At 65.3% G+C, this 22212-nt stretch overlaps 2 protein-coding genes across 13 annotated transcripts in view; one reads left to right on the forward strand and one right to left on the reverse strand.

The window, feature by feature from the left end:
- Nucleotides 1-21240, forward strand: part of PC (pyruvate carboxylase) — a 101658-nt gene extending 80418 nt beyond the window's left edge. For all 10 annotated transcript variants that reach the window (XM_043925535.1, XM_043925526.1, XM_043925554.1 and 7 more), the window contains 20 exons: nt 75-210; nt 316-500; nt 893-1058; nt 1144-1289; nt 1402-1519; nt 1796-1947; nt 3418-3536; nt 5728-5890; nt 7870-8052; nt 16579-16723; nt 17078-17167; nt 17254-17475; nt 17855-18011; nt 18496-18736; nt 18859-19108; nt 19275-19519; nt 19601-19780; nt 19868-20116; nt 20390-20530; nt 20608-21240. In XM_043925535.1, coding sequence (XP_043781470.1) covers nt 75-210; nt 316-500; nt 893-1058; nt 1144-1289; nt 1402-1519; nt 1796-1947; nt 3418-3536; nt 5728-5890; nt 7870-8052; nt 16579-16723; nt 17078-17167; nt 17254-17475; nt 17855-18011; nt 18496-18736; nt 18859-19108; nt 19275-19519; nt 19601-19780; nt 19868-20116; nt 20390-20530; nt 20608-20856 — 3537 coding nt within the window. In that variant the 3' untranslated portion in view covers nt 20857-21240. The remainder of the gene's footprint in view (nt 1-74; nt 211-315; nt 501-892; nt 1059-1143; nt 1290-1401; nt 1520-1795; nt 1948-3417; nt 3537-5727; nt 5891-7869; nt 8053-16578; nt 16724-17077; nt 17168-17253; nt 17476-17854; nt 18012-18495; nt 18737-18858; nt 19109-19274; nt 19520-19600; nt 19781-19867; nt 20117-20389; nt 20531-20607) is intronic.
- On the reverse strand, nt 9699-13855 carry LRFN4 (leucine rich repeat and fibronectin type III domain containing 4). 3 transcript variants are annotated; one of them, XM_043925705.1, is made up of 4 exons: nt 13658-13855; nt 12959-13495; nt 11162-12520; nt 9699-10528 (listed from the first exon to the last, which is right to left on the reverse strand). In XM_043925705.1, exons 3-4 carry the CDS (start codon nt 12508-12510, stop codon nt 9967-9969), a joined length of 1911 nt encoding a protein of 636 aa, XP_043781640.1. In that variant the 5' UTR covers nt 12511-12520; nt 12959-13495; nt 13658-13855; the 3' UTR covers nt 9699-9966. The 3 variants fall into 3 exon arrangements, with proteins under 3 accessions (XP_043781640.1, XP_043781630.1, XP_043781622.1); XM_043925695.1 differs by having other exon boundaries at nt 13634-13855; XM_043925687.1 differs by having other exon boundaries at nt 12959-13855.
- Nucleotides 21241-22212: the final 972 nt, after the last annotated feature.

Raw genomic sequence — 22212 nt, forward strand, 5'->3', positions numbered from 1 at the left:
GGCCAGGAACTGAGGCAGCGGTGGTACTGGCCGCTATGGGGCTGCTCTAAGCGGGCTCTGACCTCCTTCTCTAGATGCTGAAGTTTCAGACTGTCCAGGGGAGCCTGAGGCTCCTGGCTATCCGCCGGACCTCCACCGCCACTGCTGCCTCTCCCAACGTCCGGCGCCTGGAGTACAAACCCATCAAGAAGGTCATGGTGGCCAACAGAGGTGAGCACAGTGGGAGCCTGCCCTAGCTCCATGCCCCTGTTTCTGTGTCTCTTAGGACCCCAGGGTCTAACGTCTCGTCCTGTTACCCTGCCCTCACCCCCCCAGGCGAGATCGCCATCCGCGTGTTCCGGGCCTGCACGGAGCTGGGCATCCGCACAGTGGCCGTCTATTCGGAGCAGGACACGGGCCAGATGCATCGACAGAAAGCTGATGAAGCCTACCTCATCGGCCGGGGGCTCGCCCCGGTGCAGGCCTATCTGCACATTCCAGACATCATTAAGGTTGCCAAGGTGAGGGGCCAGGTGGGGATGGGGGCCTCTTGAGAGCTGGGACTGGGCTCTGTGCCTGCCCCTCCCTGCCTCCCATCTCCAGTGCTCTCTGGCCGAAAGTCCCTGTGAAAAGGTGAGTGAATGAGTGAATGAATGAGTGGCTGAATGAATGAGTGACAGAATGACTGAATGAGTGACTACGTGAATGAATGAGTGACTGCATGCATGGGTGACTAAGCAAATGAATGAGCAAATGAGTGAGTGACTGAAGGAATGAATAAGTGAATGAGTAAATGAGTGATTGAATGGAGCAAGTGAGGTGAGGCAGGTGGGAGGGCCGCAGGGTTGGGGGGGCTGTGTGAAGGGCTTTGAGGGGTGCTCCTCGCTTCTGACCACCCCTGCCTGCCCACCAGGAAAACAATGTGGACGCTGTGCACCCAGGCTATGGGTTCCTGTCGGAGCGGGCTGACTTTGCCCAGGCCTGCCAGGATGCTGGGGTCCGGTTCATTGGGCCGAGCCCAGAGGTGGTCCGCAAGATGGGAGACAAGGTGGAGGCCCGGGCCATCGCCATCGCCGCAGGTGAGGGTGGGGGCCGCCTAGCTCCTGCGAGGGGCCGTCTGGGTGGGGCTGGCAGGCTGTGGCCTCAATGCCTGTCTGCCAACAGGAGTCCCTGTGGTGCCCGGCACCGATGCCCCCATCACTTCCCTGCATGAGGCCCACGAGTTCTCCAACACCTACGGCTTCCCCATCATCTTCAAGGCCGCCTACGGGGGCGGGGGGCGCGGCATGAGGGTCGTGCACAGCTATGAGGTGAGCAGAAGCTGAGGCTGGGCGGCCACCTGCAGAGGGACCAGGGAGGGGGTGCTGGGGGAAGGCAGAGCTCAGGCCCCACCGTCTCCTGGGCCCCTGCCTGCCCTTCCAGGAACTGGAGGAGAACTACACCCGGGCCTACTCAGAGGCTCTGGCCGCCTTCGGGAACGGGGCGCTATTCGTGGAGAAGTTCATCGAGAAGCCGCGCCACATCGAGGTGCAGATCCTGGGTGAGTGTGGCGTTCCAGGGGCGGCAGCACGAGGTAGTGGGGGCCCCTGGTCTTCCTGGGCTTTGGGAAAGCTGCCGGAGCTCTCCCTCTGCGGGACCCTCCCTGGGAAGGTGGGCTGCGGGTGCCGGGCTGGTCAGACCTGAGACCTCGGGTGTGCTGTTTTGAGCCACCCCTGAGCCACCCCTGGGAGCAGTGTTGAGCAGCCACGGTGCTCATCTGGGGGTTCGGGGGTGTCCGGATGCCCCAGGGGCTGAGCCCAGCTTACGCTCACCCCAGGGGACCAGTACGGGAACATCCTTCACCTGTACGAGCGGGACTGCTCCATCCAGCGGCGGCACCAGAAAGTCGTGGAGATCGCCCCGGCTGCCCACTTGGACCCCCAGCTGCGCACCCGGCTCACCAGCGACTCCGTCAAGCTTGCAAAGCAGGTGAGGGGCCGGGGCTCCCGGGGACAGAGCTGAGAGCCACGGGTACGGCGGCCTCCTCCCCACGTGGAAACAAGGAGCCCGCTCCCACCAGCTCGCTTTGAGCTCCCGCGGACACAGCCTCACACGCAGCGGTCACGGGGGGCCCAGGGTGGCCAGCTGCTGTGGGGCTGGGAGGCTCAGGGTGACTGACTCCAGGAGGGCAGGAGGCGGCCGAGATGGCAGGCCCTTGGGGTCCCCGCTGTGCAGTCACAGAGGCGCTGGGCCCAGAGGCCAGGGCTGGAGGCCGGAAGGGCTGTGAGGAGGAGGGAGAGAGCCACTGGCCTCGCCTCGGCGGCCCTCAGCACTCACTGAGCTTCCGGGGGGCACCAGCGAGCCCCGGGAACAGAGGGAGTCAGACCAGGGCCTTCCATCAGGATTAAGGAATGGTGTTCAGGTGTTTCCTCCTCACTCATGCCTAACCGTCCCCGGCCTCCCATCTCCTGCACCCCATTCATGGCCCACAGCCGCCGCCTCCTGTCTACTCTGGGGGGAGTGGAGTGAGCGCCCGCGGGCCGGCCAGGCTGGAGCAGGGGCCCCGCTCTCTCTTCTTCTGGTGCCCCGACCCCAACCCAACTCAGAGGCCAGTCACCCTGCCCTGGCCTCAGCCTCGCCCTCCCAGAGCCCCGAAGGGGCGTATTTTTGGGTCTGCCGCCCCCTCCGCAGGCCTCTGGGCCTGCCTCCTCCCAGGCTGAGCCCCCTCAGGCTCCCAGGCAGCCCAGGCCCCAGACCACAGACACTGCTGGGACCTTCCCCAAACAGAAAGCCAGTGAGGCTCCAGCCATGGCTAACGTGAGGTGTTGATTAGGGTCTGATTATAGTTGAGGTTTTGCTTCCTTCATAGGAGTTTTTTTACCTTGAGTTTGGTCTTACTTATTGGCTTTGAAGTGTCTCATTCCAGAACAGATTTGAGGGAGTGAAGTCTAGGCTGTGGTTTTGGTGGGACCAGAAGTGAAGCTAGAGTGATGCGTGCGTTTTTGAGGTACAGCCTCATCTGTTGATGAGGTCCCTCTCGGATGGTGTCTCTTTGGGTAGTACCCAGAGGCGATGGCGGAGTAAAGCAGAGGGGAGCTTTCTGAAGACCCTCTAAGCGTCCGGAGGATCCTGGAGAGGCCAGGGTACACTCGGGTGGGGCCCACGTCCCAAAGCCGAGGAGCCGCTGGGGGCGAGGGCGGCGTCTGGGTGGGTGGGAGCTCTGCTCAGGTCTCACCTAGACAAACTGGGTGCAGCCTTCAGAGGCTCCCGGGCGCCTGGGGTGACGTCCAGGCCGGGGCCCAGCGGCGGGGGCTGGGCACTCACCTCCCAGGGGCAAGGCTGGCCCTCTATGCCTGCCGTCGGGTGGGGTGGGGTCGGCCAGCCTGTTCTACTATGGAAGCAACCCGGTGGATGAACCTGCGCCCCCACGGGGCGCTCACCACACCCCTGCTCCCACAGGTGGGCTACGAGAACGCGGGCACCGTGGAGTTCCTGGTGGACAGGCATGGCAGGCACTACTTCATCGAGGTCAACTCACGCCTGCAGGTGGAGCACACGGTCACAGAGGAGATCACCGAGTGAGCGCGGCCGCCGGCGGTGCAGCGCGGGGGCAGCCTGCGGGCGCTGGTGATGGGAAGGGCGTCTCCCCCGTCTTGTGTAAAACCCACGTCGGGGTTCCTAGGGAGCTCACTGTCCACTGGTAGGGAACAGTTAGGGATCCGTGTACTTAGTTTTTTATGAAAAGTATCATTATACAAGCATTACATGCCGTTGTGAGAGTTTGTACAAAGGAGCAAATAAACACGCCTCAGGCCCCGCCGCCCAGAGCAGGATGCTGGGAGGTTCCCAGCGGGCGGCTCTGTGGGCTGCGCATCCCCAAGGCATCAATCAACCCCATTTTTCAGATGACAAAACCGGGGCTCAGAGAGGTTAAGAGAGTTGCCAGAGATGGCACAGCTCGTCCTCTCAAGCCCTGTGCTGTATCTCCTAAGCCCACGCTAAATCTTTTGGTTTCTTTCCATCTTTATTTACGTAACTATATAAGTAGTTTGACACAGTTGAGATGTTTTGTATATGACTTTTATTCTACTTTTCAAATGTCATATTTGTATAAGGCATTCCCATTGTTTTTTCTAAATACTTGGAAGTGGCCGCAGACTATTCCATCTTCTAGATAGTTTATAACTTAACACCATAGTCCTCTATTTTTAAATAATTAGGTTGTTTTTACTTTTGTGGCTATTAAGGGTGTGTCACTTAACATCTTTGGGCCTAAATCTTTGCCCACCTCTCTGAAGAGTTCCAAGGACACACATCTTTCGTAGGATTACCTGAGCAACGAATAAGCAACATCTCACCTAAAGAGAGAGTGAAGGATAGGGAAGGCTGGCACGCTGCAGTTCAGGGGTCACAGAGAGTGACCAGCGAGTGGACACTACTTAGCAGCTGAACACCACCACCACCTAAAGAGCTTTCTAGATCACCTGGTTCTCCCACAAGCATTGCGTATAAACATTCCCCAAAAAACCTGCCCATTTTATAAACAATTTATATGGCCTCTCTTCATTTCAAAATGCACACATTGAGCTGTCGAAGTGTTATGCCCTGACCTTGGGCCAGTCCATCCCACCATGGAACTTTCCTGACGGTTCCTTCTTCGACCTCTGACCTCACCTGAGACTGAGGACACTGCTGGGGCACCTGCCTTCACCTGGCGGGTGTGTGAGGCCCCAGAGTCCTCCCTGTCTCCAGGTCAAGGCTGAGCTGACCACATGCTCCAGCCCCACCCTCTGGCCCCGTGAGACTTTCCCCTCCACGATGCCGGTTCGTCAATCTTGAGCCTGCCCTGAGCCGGTTCTGCTAAGGGTGGAGCTCTTTTCTTGCTCCGGAGCAGAGGTTCTTCTGTGTCAGACAGACACAGACTCGGGCGCAGGGTCCTCCCAGGTCACGAGCCGCATAGAGCTTGGTTGGGCTGCGCCTCTCTGACCCTTGGGCTCGTCCTCTGATGGGAATGATGGCGGCTCTCAGAGCGTTACTGTGGAGGTAAAGCTTGGGAGGGGCACAGCCACAGTCCGCGTGGATGCGTGGCGATAACACGGTGCCCGTCATCACTACTGAAACACAAAACGCTGAGGAGGGTCTGCCAGCGGCGTTTCCAGGCTGTCCTTACCGCAAGCCTCAGTGACGATGAATTTAAAGCCTGGAGTTTTCTAACAGCTGTTCCACTTGAATTTGTTGCTGTCCTTAGGAGCATGGCAGTCAGGGACGGTGTGCTTAGAAAACCAGGCACGTGTGGAGATCTTCTCTGGGGCAGGGTGGGGGGTCTTGGGGACAAGCCTAGCTGCAACGCAGGTCCTAGGAGGGTGGCACCTGACCACAACAGCACCCACCAGTGTGGACCCTCCAATAGCTGTGGCCCCATTCACTACAGCCCTGTTCTCTGGCAAACCGACCCCCACCCCACCCCACCCACCACACCCTGAGTAGCACGTTCAGCTCTGAGAGTCAGGGTCTGACCTCGGGAGGGTCTGGGGGAAGCAGGGAGACAGGGAGGGCACAGGGCAGAGTCGGGGGAGGAGCTGGGGGGCAAACCCAGGGCGCTGCTAACATCTCAGCTGCTCCTCCAGCCGCTGTGTCCTCATGCGGACCCTGCAGGGCTCCCAGCCTGGGCACGGTCAGGGGGAGGCTGGTGAGGGCTGGGGGCCAGGGCTGCCCGCGGCCATCCCCTGCCTCATGCTGTCCCCTTCCCCATGCCTCCCCACCCTGCAGTGTGGACCTGGTCCACGCCCAGATCCACGTGGCCGAGGGCCGGAGCCTGCCTGACCTGGGCCTCCGGCAGGAGAACATCCGCATCAACGGCTGCGCCATCCAGTGCCGGGTCACCACTGAGGACCCCGCGCGCAGCTTCCAGCCTGACACCGGCCGCATCGAGGTAGGCTGCCTCTGCTGGAACCCACGCCCAACTCGGTCTGCATGAAGACACTTCTCTGGGGGGCACGAGGGAGCCTGAGGGCCCAGCAGTGAAGGGGGCGCCTCCCTGGAGCTGACCGGAAGCTGGCTTAGAGTATGCAGGAGCCAGGCGTCCAGGACTACAGGGGAGAGCATTCCTGGGAGAGGCTGGTGTGGAGGCCGGAAAGGCCCCCAGGGGGACAGGGCGGTCAGCTGGGTGGAGCCAAGTGCGGGATCCCCGGGAATGGAGCCCAGGTACTTTACTCATCTCACAAGGACCCAGAGCTTCGCTGCTCACCGAGCGGTCCCACTGGCTTCGGTCTCGCCTTCAGCCTGGGGGAGGAGCTGGGCACAGCAAAGGATGAGGGCCCCCGAGGTCTCAGTGGAGGGGATGGGCTGGGCCAGGGGACCCGTCGGGGATGCATGTGGGAGATGGTGGGGAGCAGAGAGGCAAGTGAGCAGTGGCGTGGGGGGCCAGGGGCTGAGAGGGGGCCTGGGCTGGCTGCAGGCAGGAGCCCTTGGGCCCTTGTCCCCTGGTCCTGCCTCACGCCCTGGCTAAGAATACCTCCAGTGCCAAGTCAACGCTCTGCAGCTCTCCCACCGCCCCCTCTGGCCCAGGCCTCTGGGGAAGCGGACCTGCCAGAGGACAGGAGGGTGATTCTCAGTCACTGAGCCTGAGAGGAGAGACTGGGGCCGCTGGGCAGGGCAGGGCGGGGAGCGATCTGCATTCTGAGAGTCACATTGGCTGCTTGGCTTGAGGCAGAGCTGCCGCCAGGACTGTTTCTGGAAGGATCCCGGTCCACAGGTGGGGACCAGCTCCCAGGCTGGAGCGCTGTCCAGCGGGTGCCCCCATCAAGTCTACCCTCAGCGGGCAGGGGCAGCCCTGCTCCAGCTCCACCTCCGAGGCCTGGCTCCTCCGAGCCTGGTTTACCACAGAATATTTTTAGCTGACAGCTCCTGCTCACAGCTCAGTGTTCACGCTTAAATATTTTATTAAGTTCCTTTTTATCGAACACAGGCTGTGTCCCTTAGACGCTGAGACGTGGTGCAGTGTGTGTCCCCAGGCCCCCGGCTTGTCCCTCCTGCTCCCGGTCTCCCTGGCCGGTGCTGCTCACGAGGCCCCCACCCCGGGCATTCACACCCAAAGCCCCTTCCCCCACCCTGAGCCTCTACCGTCAGACTCCTGGGAGCCCCCAGCTGTCCCCCCGAGCCGCCTCTCTGACCCTCACCCTCTGCTTCCCTTTCCGGGCCTGTGGGCTCACGTGCATCTCCTTGCATCTGGTCCCGGTGTTTCTCATTGGCTCTCTGCTCCTTCCTCTCCCACCTGACAGGGAGGGAAGGTGGGGGACCCCGAGGCCGACTCTGTCCCTGATGTTACAGACGCCGCGGCCTGACTCCCCCGCCCGGCTCCGTCCTGCAGCGCCCTTGTCCCTCGTCTGCGTGTTTCCTCCTCCGTCTGTCCCCTCGCCCCGCAGGCGGGGAGCCCTGCTCGAGCAGGGCCTCTGTTTTAGCTTCTCTGTCCCCAGTGCCTGGCGTGAGGTGGGCACACGTGCTGTGGACTGAATGAGTGAACAAAGGAATCTGAAAGGCAAGAGGGCTGGTCAAGCAGGCGGGTGGCAGGCCTGGCCCCTCCATGCCCCGCCGGCTCCGCGTCAGCCCTGAGAGCAGGGCCCGAGCCTGGGGCTGGCGGGGCCCGTGCTCCCCACCCCTCGCCCTGCCGCCTTCCCCTGCCAGCTCCTCTCAGGGACGAGGAAGCTGTGCCTGTGGCCCTCAGAGCCGGTGGGGTGCCCCTCGGTTTGCTGGCAGCAATGAAGAAGAACCTCTCAAGCCAGAGTTGAGGGTCACCTGTATGTGACTGTTGGCACCCTGCCGGCCCATGCTGGTTCAGCCTGGGGCCACGGGGGTGCTGCGTCTCCACTCCGGCTTCAGACCTGGGCCTGACTGGGCCGCCTCTGCCCACAGGTGTTCCGGAGCGGGGAGGGCATGGGCATCCGCCTGGACAACGCCTCTGCCTTCCAAGGCGCCGTCATCTCCCCCCACTACGACTCCCTGCTGGTCAAGGTCATCGCCCACGGCAAGGACCACCCCACGGCCGCCACCAAGATGAGCAGAGCCCTGGCCGAGTTCCGAGTCCGAGGCGTGAAGGTGAGAGGCTGCAGGCCCGAGATGCTCTGGCCTCTGGGTCATCCCTGTCACCTGCGTCCACAGCCGGAGGTGACGTCACTGCCGCGGGCTGTCTTGTGTCCGAGGCCAGTGCTGCTGCGTAGCCGTGAGCCTGCCCTGGGCACATGCCACTTTAGACCTGCTGGGGGCCGGGGGCAGGGGGCCACACTGCCCAGCCCACGGTGGGGGGCTGCCCCGAGTCCCCACACAGCACGTGGCACCCTGCAGCCCCCGCCTTCTCAGCGGCTCCCGCCCTGCTGGGTCCCTGCTGGGCGCCTGTCTGGGCCATGTGGGCAGCGCTGTCTCCTCAGCCCTGCTCCATCCCCGTCACCTTTTCAAAAAGCAGGTGGGAAGGAGGAGCCCACAGGGCAGTGGCCGCTCTCCGCCCACCTCACAGGGCAGGGCTGTCCCCCAGTTCTGGGGGCGTCTGCGCTTCCGTGAAGAGCCTCCGGGCTCCTGGTCGGGGGCCGTTTCCTGCACACGTGGCCGGGACGTGGCGTGGTGGCCTTGCTCCTACGGTGGCAGGCCATATCTGGGGCCTCTCCGGGCCAGGTGACTGGTGTGCGGGGAGCCCGGCCACCCCACCCCTCACCTGCCCGCCCCTGTGCTCTTGTCCTGCTGGTGACCCCAGGCCATAGGACTACACCTGTCTGATAGGCTGGGATGCTCCCAAGCTCCCACTGCCTTTGCACCAGAAGGTGGAGGGAGCCAGGGCCACGGGGGCCAAGGAAGGTGGGAGGCCAGCAGCAAGCTGGAGCCCCAGTGCCCCCCAGTGCGCACCCAGACCGGGCACCGACCCCGCCTGCCCGCCCGCCCTCCGCGCCGCCCTGGCTCACGCTGTCCTGCTCCTCTCGGCTGAAGCCCCTGTTTCACTTTATTTAAACCAGGATCTCTCTTGGGCCACATCCAGGTATGTGTTCCGGGGCTGGGCAGGCAGGCACGCGTGTGTGTCAATGCCACGCACACACGTGTGAGCTCAGCCTGCACATGTGTACATACGCACCTTACCACACCAGCTCTCACCAGGCTGCCGTCAGCGGCACCACCCCTAAGCTCAGGTGCAGCCCCGCGGGCCTGCAGCGGGGCCTGGGCCCCTGCATGTGCTCAAAGCGCCTGGGTGCCCCAGCACCAGAGGAGAAGCGCGCGTGCCTGGGGCGTGTTTGCAGCTTCCAGCTGACGCTTGGGGACAGTGGTTGTCTGAAGGCTGGAGGAGGCCGTCTGGGCCACGGGCTGGCAGGGACATGGATAGGGCAGGGCACACCGCCCCGACCTGGCTCCTCAAGGTGGCAACCAGGGCTGTGGCCCTGGGGGTGTGGTGTCCCCCAGGTGGCAGGAGCCCTCTGGGGGTCCCAGACCAAGAGCAGGGTGGTGCGATTCCAGTCCCTTTGGTTCGCCGCCCCCCACCACACTCTGAGGCCTGCACCAGGTGAGCGCGGGGCGTCCTCTGCATATAGACGCAGGCACAGAGGCGCCTGCTCTCCAGGGCACCCTAGGGCCTGCGGGCACCCAGGCTGCTGGGGCCGCCTCCACAGGGCTGGGAGCCCCAGCCTGACCCCGCTAGTCTGTGCTTCCACTGGCCCAGACTCTCTCGTCAAGGAGCCTAGCAGGACAAGACCGGAGACTAGCACTGAGGTGACCCCAATGATTTTATTATAAAGACAAACAAGACTTCCACTTGGCGGCTGCAGCCCGCGCTCGGAGGCCGTGAGCACCTGTCACAGGGACCTGGCCCGTTTTGCCCGACTGGAGGCCAGAACCAGGGCAAGGGTCCTGCCTGAGGCACCGAGGGGAGGGCCGGGATGGGCTCTCTGGCCGCGCTGACCCACCAGCCCAGGAGGCCGCCCGCCCGCACCCTCCGCCCCCCAGCCTGCCACCCCCGGGGCCAGCTCTCAGCCCTCAGACCACGCTCTCCTCCAGCCGCTCAGCACTGCCCCCAGCCCCCCGGCACCCGGCCCCGAGCAGCCCACCATGCACAGAGTGGCTCCGCCGGGCCCAGGCCCCTCCGAGGCGCCTGGCGTAACCGTAGCACCCGCCGCTGTCCCCCAGGTCCAGGGAGCAGCTGCGCTGGGGGCGAGGCGGGGGGCTGCGTGGGGGGTGCGCCTTGGGCGTGGGGCTGGGGCCTCCGTTGGTCTGTGACTGCACGTGGCTGAGCTTGAGGGGGAGACGGCCGTTCCCGGCCCCCCGGCCCCGAACCAGCAAGGCCACAGTGAAGACCAGTAAGGCAGCCACCAGCACCCCACCCACAGCCACAGTCAGGGTCCCGCCCAGCACGTGGGCCTGCAGGGCGTGGCACAGGGGCGTGGCTGGCAGCGTGGAGAAGTGGGCACAGCCCAGCAGCCGGGTGGCAGTGAGGTCAGAGGGCCCAGCGGCGGGTGACAGCGCCAGCAGACAGAGGTCATAGTCGGCACCCGGGACCAGGTGCTTCAGCAGGAAGTGATGGCTGGAGGCGGGGACGATCCTGCGGGCGAGGGTGGGAATCAGAGCGCAGGTCTGGGGTCCGAGCCCCCGTCCCCACCCCTCCCCCTGCCCAGGGCCACAAGGCCTTGAAGCTCCCTTCACATCCCACCCCCCCGCCCCCGCTCTCACCACATGCCCCCAGGTCCCAGCTCTGAGGAGCCCCATCCCCGGGCCCACAGGAGCCTGTGTGTTCACTTAAAGCAGAGAAAACAGCCGGGCACATGTGGCCCTGGAGATGGTGCAGGGCAGACAGATGTGCCCGTCGACACCCAGGCCCGCCCCAGGCCAGCCTCAGAAGCTGGGGAGAATCACACAGCAGAGGCAGAAACAACGTGCCCGTGTGGCTAAGCCCGCGAGCTTAAACACAGGCGCCAGCACCCTGAGCCCCACCTGTCCGGCCTCGCCTGAGACCTCGCGGGGCACAGCCTCCTCCCCCCCGTCCCCCGCAGCCTCCACGACCCCCAGGCAGCTCGGAAGCTGTGGAGGAAGCCCCGTGGAAGCCACGGAGCCCTGTGGAAGCCCTGTCGAGAGAGCAGGGGCAGGAGAGGTGGCCAGCCCTCCCCCGAGGGGTGGAGCCAGCTCGAGGAGGGCCGCTCCAGAGCTGGGGGCCCCAGACCGCAGAGCGCCCCCTCACCGGTAAATGAGGGTCTCGTCCTCGCTGCTGTTGTACTGGAGCTGGAACATCCACACGGGGTCTGCTGGCCGCCCCGGCCCCCAGCTCACCAGCCCCGAGGTGGCAGTCACCTCCGTCACCTGCACGGCCGGCTCCGACTCGGGCGTGCCCTCACCCTCCGCAGCCGTGCGGGCTGAGGCCGCGATGTCCGAGGGCCCGGGGCGGCCCCCCTCGGTGCTGCCGTTCCCCCCGTGGGGCAGAGCCAGCACCCGCAGTTCGACGCGGGCCGTGGCCTCGCCAGCCGGGTTGGTAGCAATGCAGGTGTAGGCCCCCGCGTCCCCGGAGCCTGTCACCCCGATCTCCAGGGTCCCGTTGGGAAAGGCCCGGGCCCGGGAGGAGTTGCCCACCAGCCGGTCATCGGGGCCAACCCAGTGCATGGTGGGCGCGGGGTCGCCAAGGGCCCGGCACCGCAGCGTGGCCCGCTGGCCCTCCAGCACCCAGAGGCGCTGCGTGTGGCGGGCGATGAGGGGCGGCTCACAGGAGAACTCGCCCTCGGGCACCGTCCAGAAGTAGCGGCCGGCTAGGCCGGGCGGGGAGGCACAGGTCTCCAGGTCGTCGGGCCGCGCCAGCCGCCGCAGCCAGAGCAGCTCGCAGTTGCAGTGCAGGGGGTTCCCGCTGAAGCTCAGCACCAGCGGCGCAGGCGAGGCCTCGGCGTGGCGGCCCCGGGAGAAGAGCGGGTCAGGCGCCAGCGTGGCCAGGCGGTTGGAGGTGAGGTCGAGGCGGGAGAGCTGGCTGAGTTGGGCGAAGGCGCCCGGGGGCAGCGCATCGATGAGGTTGTGGTCCAGGTTGAGGGTGTGCAGGGCGGGCATGGAGCCGATGCCGGCCCAGGGCACCTGCCGCAGGTTGTTGTAGGACAGGTCCAGGTCCTCCAAGCTGCCCAGGAAGTCGTCGAAGGCGCCGGGCGCAATGCGGCCCAGCTGGTTGCCGCTGAGGATGAGGTGCTGCAGGTTGGCAGGGCCCCGCAGGCTGCCCGCGCCCAGCTCCGCCAGCCTGTTGCCATCCAGGTGCAGGGAGCGCAGGCTCTCCAGGTCCCCGAAGGCGCGGGCCCCGATGCGGGTGATGGCGTTGCGGGACAGCGTCAGGTCCACCAGCCCGGTCATGTTGCGGAAGTCCGGCGGCCCCAGGGCCTGGATGAAGTTGTCAGCCAGCCGTAGCTCCACTGTGCGCCGGTCCACGTTGGGCGGCACGAACAGCAGGCCTCGGTGGGCACAGAGGGTGCTGAGCGACTCGGACAAGTTCTGGCAGATGCAGGGCAGTGGGCAGGCGGCCGCTCCACTGGCCAGCAGCAGCAGCAGGAGCGGCGGGGCCATGGCGAGCGCCCTGCAGGAAGGGCCACAGCCCAGGCACAGGTGGGGCTGACACCGCTGCCCACTTGCCCCCGGGCTGATCTTGGGGGTGGGGGGCCAGCTTCCAGAGCCTGGCCTGGGGGGTGGGGTCAGGGTCAAAGGTCCAAGGGGTCCCCCAAAGCTGAGAGCAGGCTAGGGCCTGTAGAGCCAGGCCCCCCGAATAAAGGTCACATTTCCCAAGCCGTGAGGGGGAGCCCAGGCTCTGGGGACAAGGTGAGCCCGTGAGCAGGAAGCGGAGGTGGCCAGGAGCGCAGGGAGGGTCCCGGAACTTCCTTTCCCTGGCGTCCCCTGGACTCGCCAGCATCCCTTCGGCGCCATCCCCTCCCCCGCCGGCTAAGGTGCCTCCCCAAGCCCTCCCGGGCCCCCGCCCCTCCCTGACCGCTCCCCACAGTGCCCCCCGCGGCCCCCTCACCTGGTGTCCGTAGCTCAGGGGGCGCGGGCCGGCCTCCCCGTGGGCCCGGCCGGCCCCTGCCGACTCCAGGCGGCTCTCCCGCGGGGATGAGGCCCGGGGCTGACCAGCCGCGCTCCGCGCGCCTTCCGGCCCATGGCGCTCGGGCCCGCGGCCCCGGCTCACTCGGTTCCCGGTACCTTTTCCCGGAGCGATTCGCGGCGGCGGCGGCGGCGGCAGCAGCAGCGACAAGCAGGCGGGTGCGCGCCAACGAGCACGCGCACCGCGGACACGCACGTGGAGAGCGGACGGGGAGGGGCGCGCGGGGATCCACCCGGGCCCAGGCCGGCTCCCGAGGTCACCCGGACACGCGGCCACTGCAGCGCCCACGGGTGGCTCCTGGTCACGCGCGAGGCCCGGGCCGGCGCGGACCCGCCGCGCAGCCCCCCGGCGCTGCCGCAGCGCACTCACCCAGGCACAGGCGCGCGCGCCCCCGGCCACCCTGGCGCCCCGGCATCCTGCACCGCACGGGCGCCTGCTGCCGCTGCGCGAACCGTCACTCTGCAGACAGGCAGACAAAGCGCCAGCTCGTGGGCCCCTTCACCATCTCCCAGAGACGAGAGTCTTTGTCACATGTCGCTGGGCACCCTCCCCAACACACCCACACATGCCCACACTCCCACACGTCCCCGCACCCACCGGCAGAGCCGGGTGCAAACCCACACTGTTGCTGGGACCCTCGCGTTCACAGACACACGGTGAAGGTCACAACCGTTCTGCATCACCAAGTCACGTGGAGGGTCCCCAACAGGCACGGGCCCTGCGGGGGGAGGGGAGGGCTGGGGCGATGCCCCCCGGCCGGGCTCCCGCGGGGTGGGGCGGAAAGGGCTCGGCCTCGGGCTGGCGCCGCGCCACGCCCCCGATGCCGGCCCCTCCCTCCTCGTCCCAGGCTCCCCGCCCCGCCGGGCGCGCTCGGGAACCAACCGGTCTCCGCCTCTGGTCCGATTGGTCTGCGCGGCGCGCTTTCCCGGCAGGCCGGCGGTGGCACGCCGTTTGAAGCTGTGCGTCAGGGGTCCTGGCCTGGCCGGCGGCCCCTCCCTTCCCTTCTGTTCCTACCGGCCCCTCCCTTCCCTTCTGTTCCTACCGGGCCGTTTCCCTGGAAGAGTGACCCGGGACGAGTCGGCCCGGCTGAGACCGGGCTCCCGCGGTCTGTCGGGGCGGGGTCGAATTCCCGGCTTTTTGCCTCCGGAGATCGGGGCTCAGATGGGAGCGCTGAGCGCTCTGAAGCTGAAAGCGCACCCTGATCTTTCGTCTGGGCCCAGCAGGGAAACAAGTTACCACCTCCCCCAAGTATTTCCTAGCTCTCAGGCTACTCAGGGAAACAGTGGTGGTGTCGCTAAGTCGTGTGCAGCTCTTGCGACTCCATGGACTGTACCCCGCCAGGCTTCTCTGTCCGTGGGATTTCCCAGGCAAGAATACTGGAGTGGGCTGCCATTTCCTTGGATTTCTAATCCTGCCTGGTATACACGGTAACCTTCAGCAAGTTCTTTAACCACTGAGACAGTTTTCTTATCCAGGCTAAGGAGTGGTGATTGTTGGTGCTTCATGGGGTGAGAGGAGAAAGGAGGTGACTTGTAAGGGGTTCAGGCAGTTGGCAGCCATTCTTTTTGGTGCTACTCCTCAGGCCTCCGGGGCTGTTGAATTTGTAAAATGAAGGCACTGGATCCTTGTCCAGGTCACCTCTTGCTCGGATTCTCCCTTGTGGCATTGGATTCTCCCTTGTACTTCCCATCAAGAACATTTTCATTCACTCTCAACGTACACGTTACTGACATCCACCATGTGCCGCTCTGCAGGGAGCTAGGATAGATTGGGAACCAGAGGGGCCTGCCTGCCCGCATGGAGCTTACTCCCCCATGGAGGATGGATGGGGTGACATCCTCCAAAAATTACAGAGGAGGAGGGGTCTACACGAGGGAGATGCAGGGTGGGATGTGGAGGCCTCTTAGCATCCTTGCCACCCCTAGGATGTGCTAGGTTCTTTAGCGGGTTGGACTGGTTTTCTTGTCTCAGATCGCATGCCTTGGTCCAGCTGAAATGTCCCCATTTTACGAGGAGCACAGACTAATCTCAGGGGCAGACAGGCAGGCTGGTCACCCCGGGCAGGCGTAAGGCAGTGTTGGCTGGCCCCACTCTACGGTGGCTGCCGTGGGTGCTGGTGGGGGAGGTGACGGGACCCCTAGGGACAGGTAGAATCTCTCAGAGCAGCCTCAGGGCCCGGGGCCTGCCGGGCCTGGGCTTCCTATCGATGGTGCAAGAGGATCGCGCATGGGCGACCCACAAGCTGCCTTCTCTGAAGTGACAGCCAGGCCGTAGCCACCCGGCCACAGGCGCACGCACACTGGAATCGCATCCACTCGACCTTGCAGCCGTGTCCTGGGGCAGCTCCCGCAGCGCGGGCTCCCAGGCACCACCCCCCACCCCACTTGGCCTCTAGGTTGGACTGAGCCCTGCCCCGGCTTCATGCCGTCCCCCCAGCTGTTTAATGAGCAGAACGGGGGCCCTTGTGTGCAGAGCACATGGGCACCGCTGCCTCTAAAGCGCTCCCGGGCCTGAGAGGACTGCAGACAAGATGACAAGGCTGAGCGAGGCTTTCCCAGGGCTGGTCCCACAGGTCCTAGGAAGGGAGCGTCTGGCTCCGCCGTGAGGGCGGGAGGTGAGGACCGGGAAGGTCTTTGGGTTCAGGCTCCAGGAAGAGCTCAGCCAGCAGGTGCGGCGGTGTGAGCACACAGGGCAAGTCTGGGGTGGCCAGAGGTGGTCACCGGGGAAGCCTAGCAGAAGGCGCCACCTGAGGCCCAGGGGCACAGAGTCCAGGCGGGGCTGTGGTAGCGTCAGCTGGTGTGCCCGCTGGCACAGGAGTGGGCGCTGAGGCTGATGAGCGCAGGTTTTGGGGACCGGGTTGGGGGTGAGATGCGCTGCGGCAGGTAAGGGAGGCCTGGGGGAGACTTGACGAGCTTGTATGAGGAGCACCCGGGAAGAGCTGCCCAGCAGGCACTTCCACGTGGGGTCTGGAGCTGGTGGCCGGGACCTGTGAGGAGGAGAGGCGGGTGACAGCCCCCTTCCTGCAGGGGCGGGAGGAGCCCCGGGGGGAAGAGGGAAGAGGCGGAGGGAAGCGAGAGGTCTTGGAAGCCCAGGGAGAGGACATCCTGGTGGGAGTTGCTGGCAGCAGGAGGGTGGATTTAACTGGGAGGAGGGACCTCAGACTGTCAGAGCGCGGCCAGGTGCTGCGTGCGGTGGTGGGGTCCCTGGAGGTTGGGGCCCCTTTGAGGAAGTGTGGCGGGGAGGGGCTGTGCTGCAGGAAAGGCTGAATCCGTCTTCCAGCCTGTGGGATCCCTGAGGAGTGGGGAGGTGGGACTCAGCACAGGCTCCGGGGCGAGCAGCGTTGGGGGGTGGGCTCAGGCCCCTGCCGGCCTCGGGGGCTCCGCCAGGCCGGGGGCGGGGGTGGTGGGGCGGGGCGGGAATGCCACTTCACGGGGAGGCCTGCGCCGCAGCCTGGGGAGCCCTCCCCGGGGTGGCAGGTCCAGCCCCTCCTGTCCCTGGCCGTGCTGCGCGGTGACGCCCTCCCACCCGCCTCTGTCCTGCAGACCAACATCCCCTTCCTGCAGAACGTGCTCAACAACCAGCAGTTCCTGGCAGGCACCGTGGACACGCAGTTCATCGACGAGAACCCGGAGCTGTTCCAGCTGCGGCCCGCACAGAACCGGGCCCAGAAGCTGCTGCACTACCTCGGTCCGGCCCGAGTCTCCCTTCTCTCCCCCCAGATGCCTGGCTTCCGCCCCCACCCAGAGAGCCGCCTGGCCGCCCTGCCCTGTCCTCAGCCCAGCCCTGCACCTCCTCCTTTGCTTCACCCCCCGCCCCCGAGCCCCCGCTCCTGATCTCGGAGGCTGCTTCTCCATCCATGTGGCCGTCACTAGGTCCCCACTGCCTGGACCCAGGAGGCCCTGGCTCTGGAGAGGACAGGGTCCAGCTGGAAGACCCGGGGTCCTGGAGGAGTGCCCCAGCCCCAGGCCCAGCCACCCTCACTTCTGCCCTCGACGCAGGCTCGGCCCAGCCTGCCCTGACCCTCCCCCACTCTCTCCCCAGGACACGTCATGGTGAATGGCCCGACCACCCCGATCCCCGTCAAGGCCAGCCCCAGCCCCACGGACCCTATCGTCCCTGTGGTGCCCATAGGTGGGTGAGACCCCTCCTGCCCCCTCACAGCGTGACACGGAGGCCGCCACCTGCAGCGTGGGTGCTGACGCCCCGCTCTGCCCTAGGCCCGCCCCCAACGGGCTTCAGAGACATCCTGCTGCGCGAGGGGCCCGAGGGCTTTGCTCGAGCCGTGCGGAGCCACGAGGGGCTGCTGCTGATGGACACGACCTTCAGGGACGCCCACCAGTCACTGCTGGCCACGCGCGTGCGCACCCACGATCTCAAAAAGATCTCCCCCTACGTTGCCCACAGCTTCAACAAACTCTTCAGCATAGAGAACTGGGGAGGTAGGCTGGAAGACGGAGGGGGTGTGGGCCCCACAGCACAAGCGGGTCACTCTGGGACAAGCTGGAGACGGGAACCCGTGAGAACTGAGCAAGGCAGGGCGTTCGCTGGTTTAGCAAATAGTGACCGGTGTCCGTTCTGGCCGGACCTGAGGTCGCAGAGCTGACACCCTGGCAGCTTAGAGTGAGAGAGGAGATGCCAGCCTGTTAGCGCGCTGGCACAGAGAAGGGGGGTGAGGGCTGTGAGGGGGGCGCAGAGAGGACACCGGGAGCCCGAGCGGTCCTGAGAGGCCAGCAGAGGAACGTCTGCGGGGGTCGGGGCCGCTGCGGGGCGTGGCGGGGTCCCCGGGACGCAGGGGGCTGAGCCGGCCTCTTGGTGCAGGAGCCACCTTTGACGTCGCCATGCGCTTCCTATACGAGTGCCCCTGGCGGCGGCTGCAGGAGCTCCGGGAGCTTGTCCCCAACATCCCGTTCCAGATGCTGCTGAGGGGGGCCAACGCTGTGGGCTACACCAACTACCCCGACAACGTGGTCTTCAAGTGAGCCTGGGCGGGGTGTGCCGTGCCGGGCCCCGGAGCAAGGCCTGTGCGCCCCACAGCGGGCCGGAAACCAAGCGTCTCGGTAGCTGTGCCCAGCCAGGGCAGCAAATGAGAGAACGGGGAGGGCTTCCAGGGGAGGCCCCGGGGGGGCAGATGAGCCCCAGCCCACGTGTGCTCCGTCTCCTCAGCCTGCCACGCCTTGGCAAAGCAAACAATCCCCAGTGGTCCTGACTCGGGCAGACGGAGCCGCGCTGCACGTGACTGGCACCGGGCGGCTCTGCTGCTTGCGGGATGCCGCTGGGGTGACCCCGCCCGGCCCAGGGTGCCCCAGAGAGGCCTTATCCACGCCATGGACGCGCATGGTGCCCCCGCCAGACCCAGCCCTCAGATCTCACTCCCCAGGGGCTGCAAGAGGGCCAGGAGCCAGCAAAGGATGTGCTGAGGGGGTGGGCTGGAGCTAACCCTGAGCGCTCCTACCACCCAGGTTCTGCGAGGTGGCCAAGGAGAACGGCATGGACATCTTCCGGGTCTTTGACTCCCTCAACTACCTGCCCAACCTGCTGCTGGGCATGGAGGCAGCAGGCAGTGCCGGTGGCGTGGTGGAGGCCGCCATCTCCTACACGGGCGACGTGTCCGACCCCAGCCGCACCAAGTACTCGCTGCAGTACTACATGGGCTTGGCCGAGGAGCTGGTGCGAGCCGGCACCCACATCCTGTGCATCAAGGTGCTCGCCCAGCCCAGCCCCGGGAGTCTGCCCCCCGCCCGCCTCCCCGCCGTGACGCTCCTCGCCCCCGCCGGGCACACCGCGTGCCCACCCTCACCGTCTCTGCTCCCCGCTTCCCTCAGGACATGGCTGGGCTGCTGAAGCCCATGGCCTGCACCATGCTGGTCAGCTCCCTCCGGGACCGCTTCCCTGACCTCCCGCTGCACATCCACACCCACGACACGTCAGGGGCGGGCGTGGCAGCCATGCTGGCCTGTGCCCACGCGGGGGCTGACGTGGTGGACGTGGCGGCTGACTCCATGTCTGGAATGACGTCACAGCCCAGCATGGGGGCCCTGGTGGCCTGTACCCGAGGGACGCCCCTGGACACAGGTGGGCACAGCCGCAGCCCTGCCCGTCCTGGCGGTCAGGGTGGCCTCGCCTGGCTGGGCCTTCCATCACCCACATCTGCGATGGGGCCTGACTGGGCCTGGGGTCCTGGGAGGGCCCTCTGGGACTCAGCACATTTCCAAGCCTCCCGCCTCTGGCCTCCCCGCAGGCGTGCCCCTGGAGCGCGTGTTCGACTACAGTGAGTACTGGGAGGGGGCCCGGGGGCTGTACGCGGCCTTTGACTGCACGGCCACCATGAAGTCTGGCAACTCCGACGTGTACGAGAACGAGATCCCAGGGGGCCAGTACACCAACCTGCACTTCCAGGCACACAGCATGGGGCTCGGCTCCAAGTTCAAGGAGGTCAAGAAGGCCTACGTGGAGGCCAACCAGATGCTAGGCGACCTCATCAAGGTGAGCCCGGCGCGCCCACCCTTGCCTCCAGGCCTCTGTAAGGTGCCTGGCACCCTAAGCCCAGGGGTCCCCTCTCCTCAGGTGACGCCCTCCTCCAAGATTGTGGGGGACCTGGCCCAGTTCATGGTGCAGAATGGGCTGACCCGAGCCGAGGCCGAAGCGCAGGCAGAGGAGCTGTCCTTCCCCCGCTCGGTGGTGGAGTTCCTGCAGGGCTACATCGGCATCCCCCATGGGGGCTTCCCGGAGCCCCTCCGCTCCAAGGTCAGGAAGGCCTGGTGCCATGGTGGGGGGGGGGGCAGGAGCAAGGGAGTCTGGGAACCAGGCCTGACCCTCCTCTCTGCATCCCAGGTGCTGAAAGACCTGCCAAGGGTGGAGGGCCGGCCGGGCGCCTCCCTCCCACCCCTGGACCTGCAGGCGCTGGAGAAGGAGCTGACGGAACGGCACGGGGAGGAGGTGACCCCGGAGGATGTGCTCTCAGCTGCCATGTACCCTGACGTCTTTGCCCACTTCAAGGATTTCACTGCCACCTTCGGCCCCCTGGACAGCCTCAATACGCGCCTCTTCCTGCAGGGACCCAAGATCGCAGAGGAGTTTGAGGTCAGTGGCTCTGGCACCCACCTGCGCTGCACGGCGGCCACCCCTCGGGGCTCTAGCACTTTCAGGGTGCCAGGGCTCTGGTGTGCCTGTCCCCCAGCCTCGTGAGCCGGGGGTTCACACAGTACCCTTAAGAGACCTGGGAGCTAGGTCTCAGCACGTGCAGAGCTGAGACCTGGGGAGGGCGGCGACCTGCCTGGGTCTGGGTCAGGGGCTGCTCTCCCTCCTGCCCCCTTGCCCTGCCCGGCTCTGAGCCTCCCGGCCGCCTCCCTGCAGGTGGAGCTGGAGCGAGGCAAGACGCTGCACATTAAAGCCTTGGCCATAAGTGACCTCAACCGGGCGGGCCAGAGGCAGGTCTTCTTCGAGCTCAACGGGCAGCTGCGGTCCATCCTGGTCAAGGACACCCAGGCCATGAAGGTACAGCTGCCCCGGGCCAGCTGGGCGGTGGGGACGGGCAGGGCTGGGGCCTCACACGCTGTCCGCCCTGCCTGCAGGAGATGCACTTCCACCCCAAGGCCCTGAAGGACGTCAAGGGCCAGATTGGGGCGCCCATGCCCGGGAAGGTGATAGACATCAAGGTGGCGGCAGGGGCCAAGGTGACCAAGGGCCAGCCCCTGTGTGTGCTCAGCGCCATGAAGATGGAGACTGTAGTGACCTCACCCATGGAGGGCACTGTCCGCAAGGTCCACGTGACTACGGACATGACGCTGGAGGGTGACGACCTCATCCTGGAGATCGAGTGACTGCGCTGAGACCGGCAGCCTGACCATCCCTGCCCCTGCCTTCAGGACACTGCGCTGCCAGGGCAGGCCCAGGCCGGCCAGTGCCCGAGGCCAGGAAGGCCTGGCCCTGGAGCTCCTGTCCGCGGCTCTTCACGGCAGGAGAGACTGCCTATGGTGGTCCATTCCCATCTCCCACCATCTGTCCGTTCCCTGCGGTGGACAGTCTCTCACGTATTCATCCCTTGCCAAATAATTCATTCTTGCTGGAGACTGCAGGTGGGCGTGCAGGTGGGCCTAGGGCCCATGGGAGCAGACTTAGGGGTGCTACCTCCTGCAGGGGAGAGGAGACCTGAGGCCCAGGTCTCAGAACTTTGCTCAATAAAACTGGCTTTCCCCTGCCCTCCACTCTGGGTCCTAGTGCCACTCAGCACAGGCGACAGGGCTGCCCCTGGGTGGGAGTGGGGGGGTGCTGTACCCTCCTAGGAGGGCAGTGAGGACATCAGTTGGGACTGTCAGTTACTCAGTCATGTCTAACTCTCTGACCCCACAGACCGTAGCCCACCAGGCTCCTCTGTCCATGGGATTCTCCAGGCAAGAATACTGGAGTGGGTACCCATTCCCTTGTCCAGGGGATCTTCCCGACCCAGGGATTGAACCCTGGTCTCCTGCATTGCAGGAGGATTCTTAAGTGTCTGTTGTATACACACCCCAAATAGAGTTAGCTAGTTACTAAGAGCCTGGCCTGGGGAAGGGGTTGTTCTACATACTTAACACCTATTAACTCAAGGAATCAACCTTTGCCCATTTTATAGACGCAGAAATGGAATCAGAGGCAGGTTAAATAACTTGTCCAGGACAGCACAGCTGGTAAAAGGCAAGAGTTCAAGCCCAGGTTGTTGGCAGACTTGCTTCTCAACTACACACTGCTTTATTTTCTAGGCAGGGACTAACCTCCCACCCAATTGAGAATTAGATGCAGATACCACCTTCTAGAGACAGATAAGACCCTCGGGTGTGGGACGCTCAGGTGGGAGGTCAGGAGCACTGGATTGAGCCCCAGGGTCGAACCCTGTCCACACACCCCCCAACCAGGCCTCAGGAGACCCCAAGCCCATCCCGCAGTGCCCTCACCTGTGGGGTGGCACGGCAGCCCTGCCCGCCTGGGTCACTGGTGTGCCCCCTGCAGGGAGGTCAGGAAGGCGAGTAAAGAGGTGGGGTGGGGCCCGGGCAGTTCCTGGGCAGGCATGGAAGGATGCGGAGGGACAGCCCCAGCTACTGGCCTAGTGCTCAGGGCCACACCAAGGCTCTGGGGTGGGCCTGGACTGCCTGTTCTGGGCTCTGAGCTCCCAATCATGCCCTCTGAAACCCGCCTGTGCA

Source organism: Cervus elaphus, chromosome 2 (genome assembly GCF_910594005.1).
Source record: "Cervus elaphus chromosome 2, mCerEla1.1, whole genome shotgun sequence".
Classification (NCBI taxonomy): domain Eukaryota; kingdom Metazoa; phylum Chordata; class Mammalia; order Artiodactyla; family Cervidae; genus Cervus; species Cervus elaphus.

Bases quoted from the DNA above. Each gene is read 5' to 3' on its own strand.
- LRFN4 (XM_043925705.1), bottom strand. From the start codon at position 12,510: ATGGCCCCGCCGCTCCTGCTGCTGCTGCTGGCCAGTGGAGCGGCCGCC. The intron at 10,529-11,161 runs GTGAGGGGGCGC...CCTCGCCCGCAG, and splicing joins GACGAGACCCTCATTTACCG to GATCGTCCCCGCCTCCAGCC.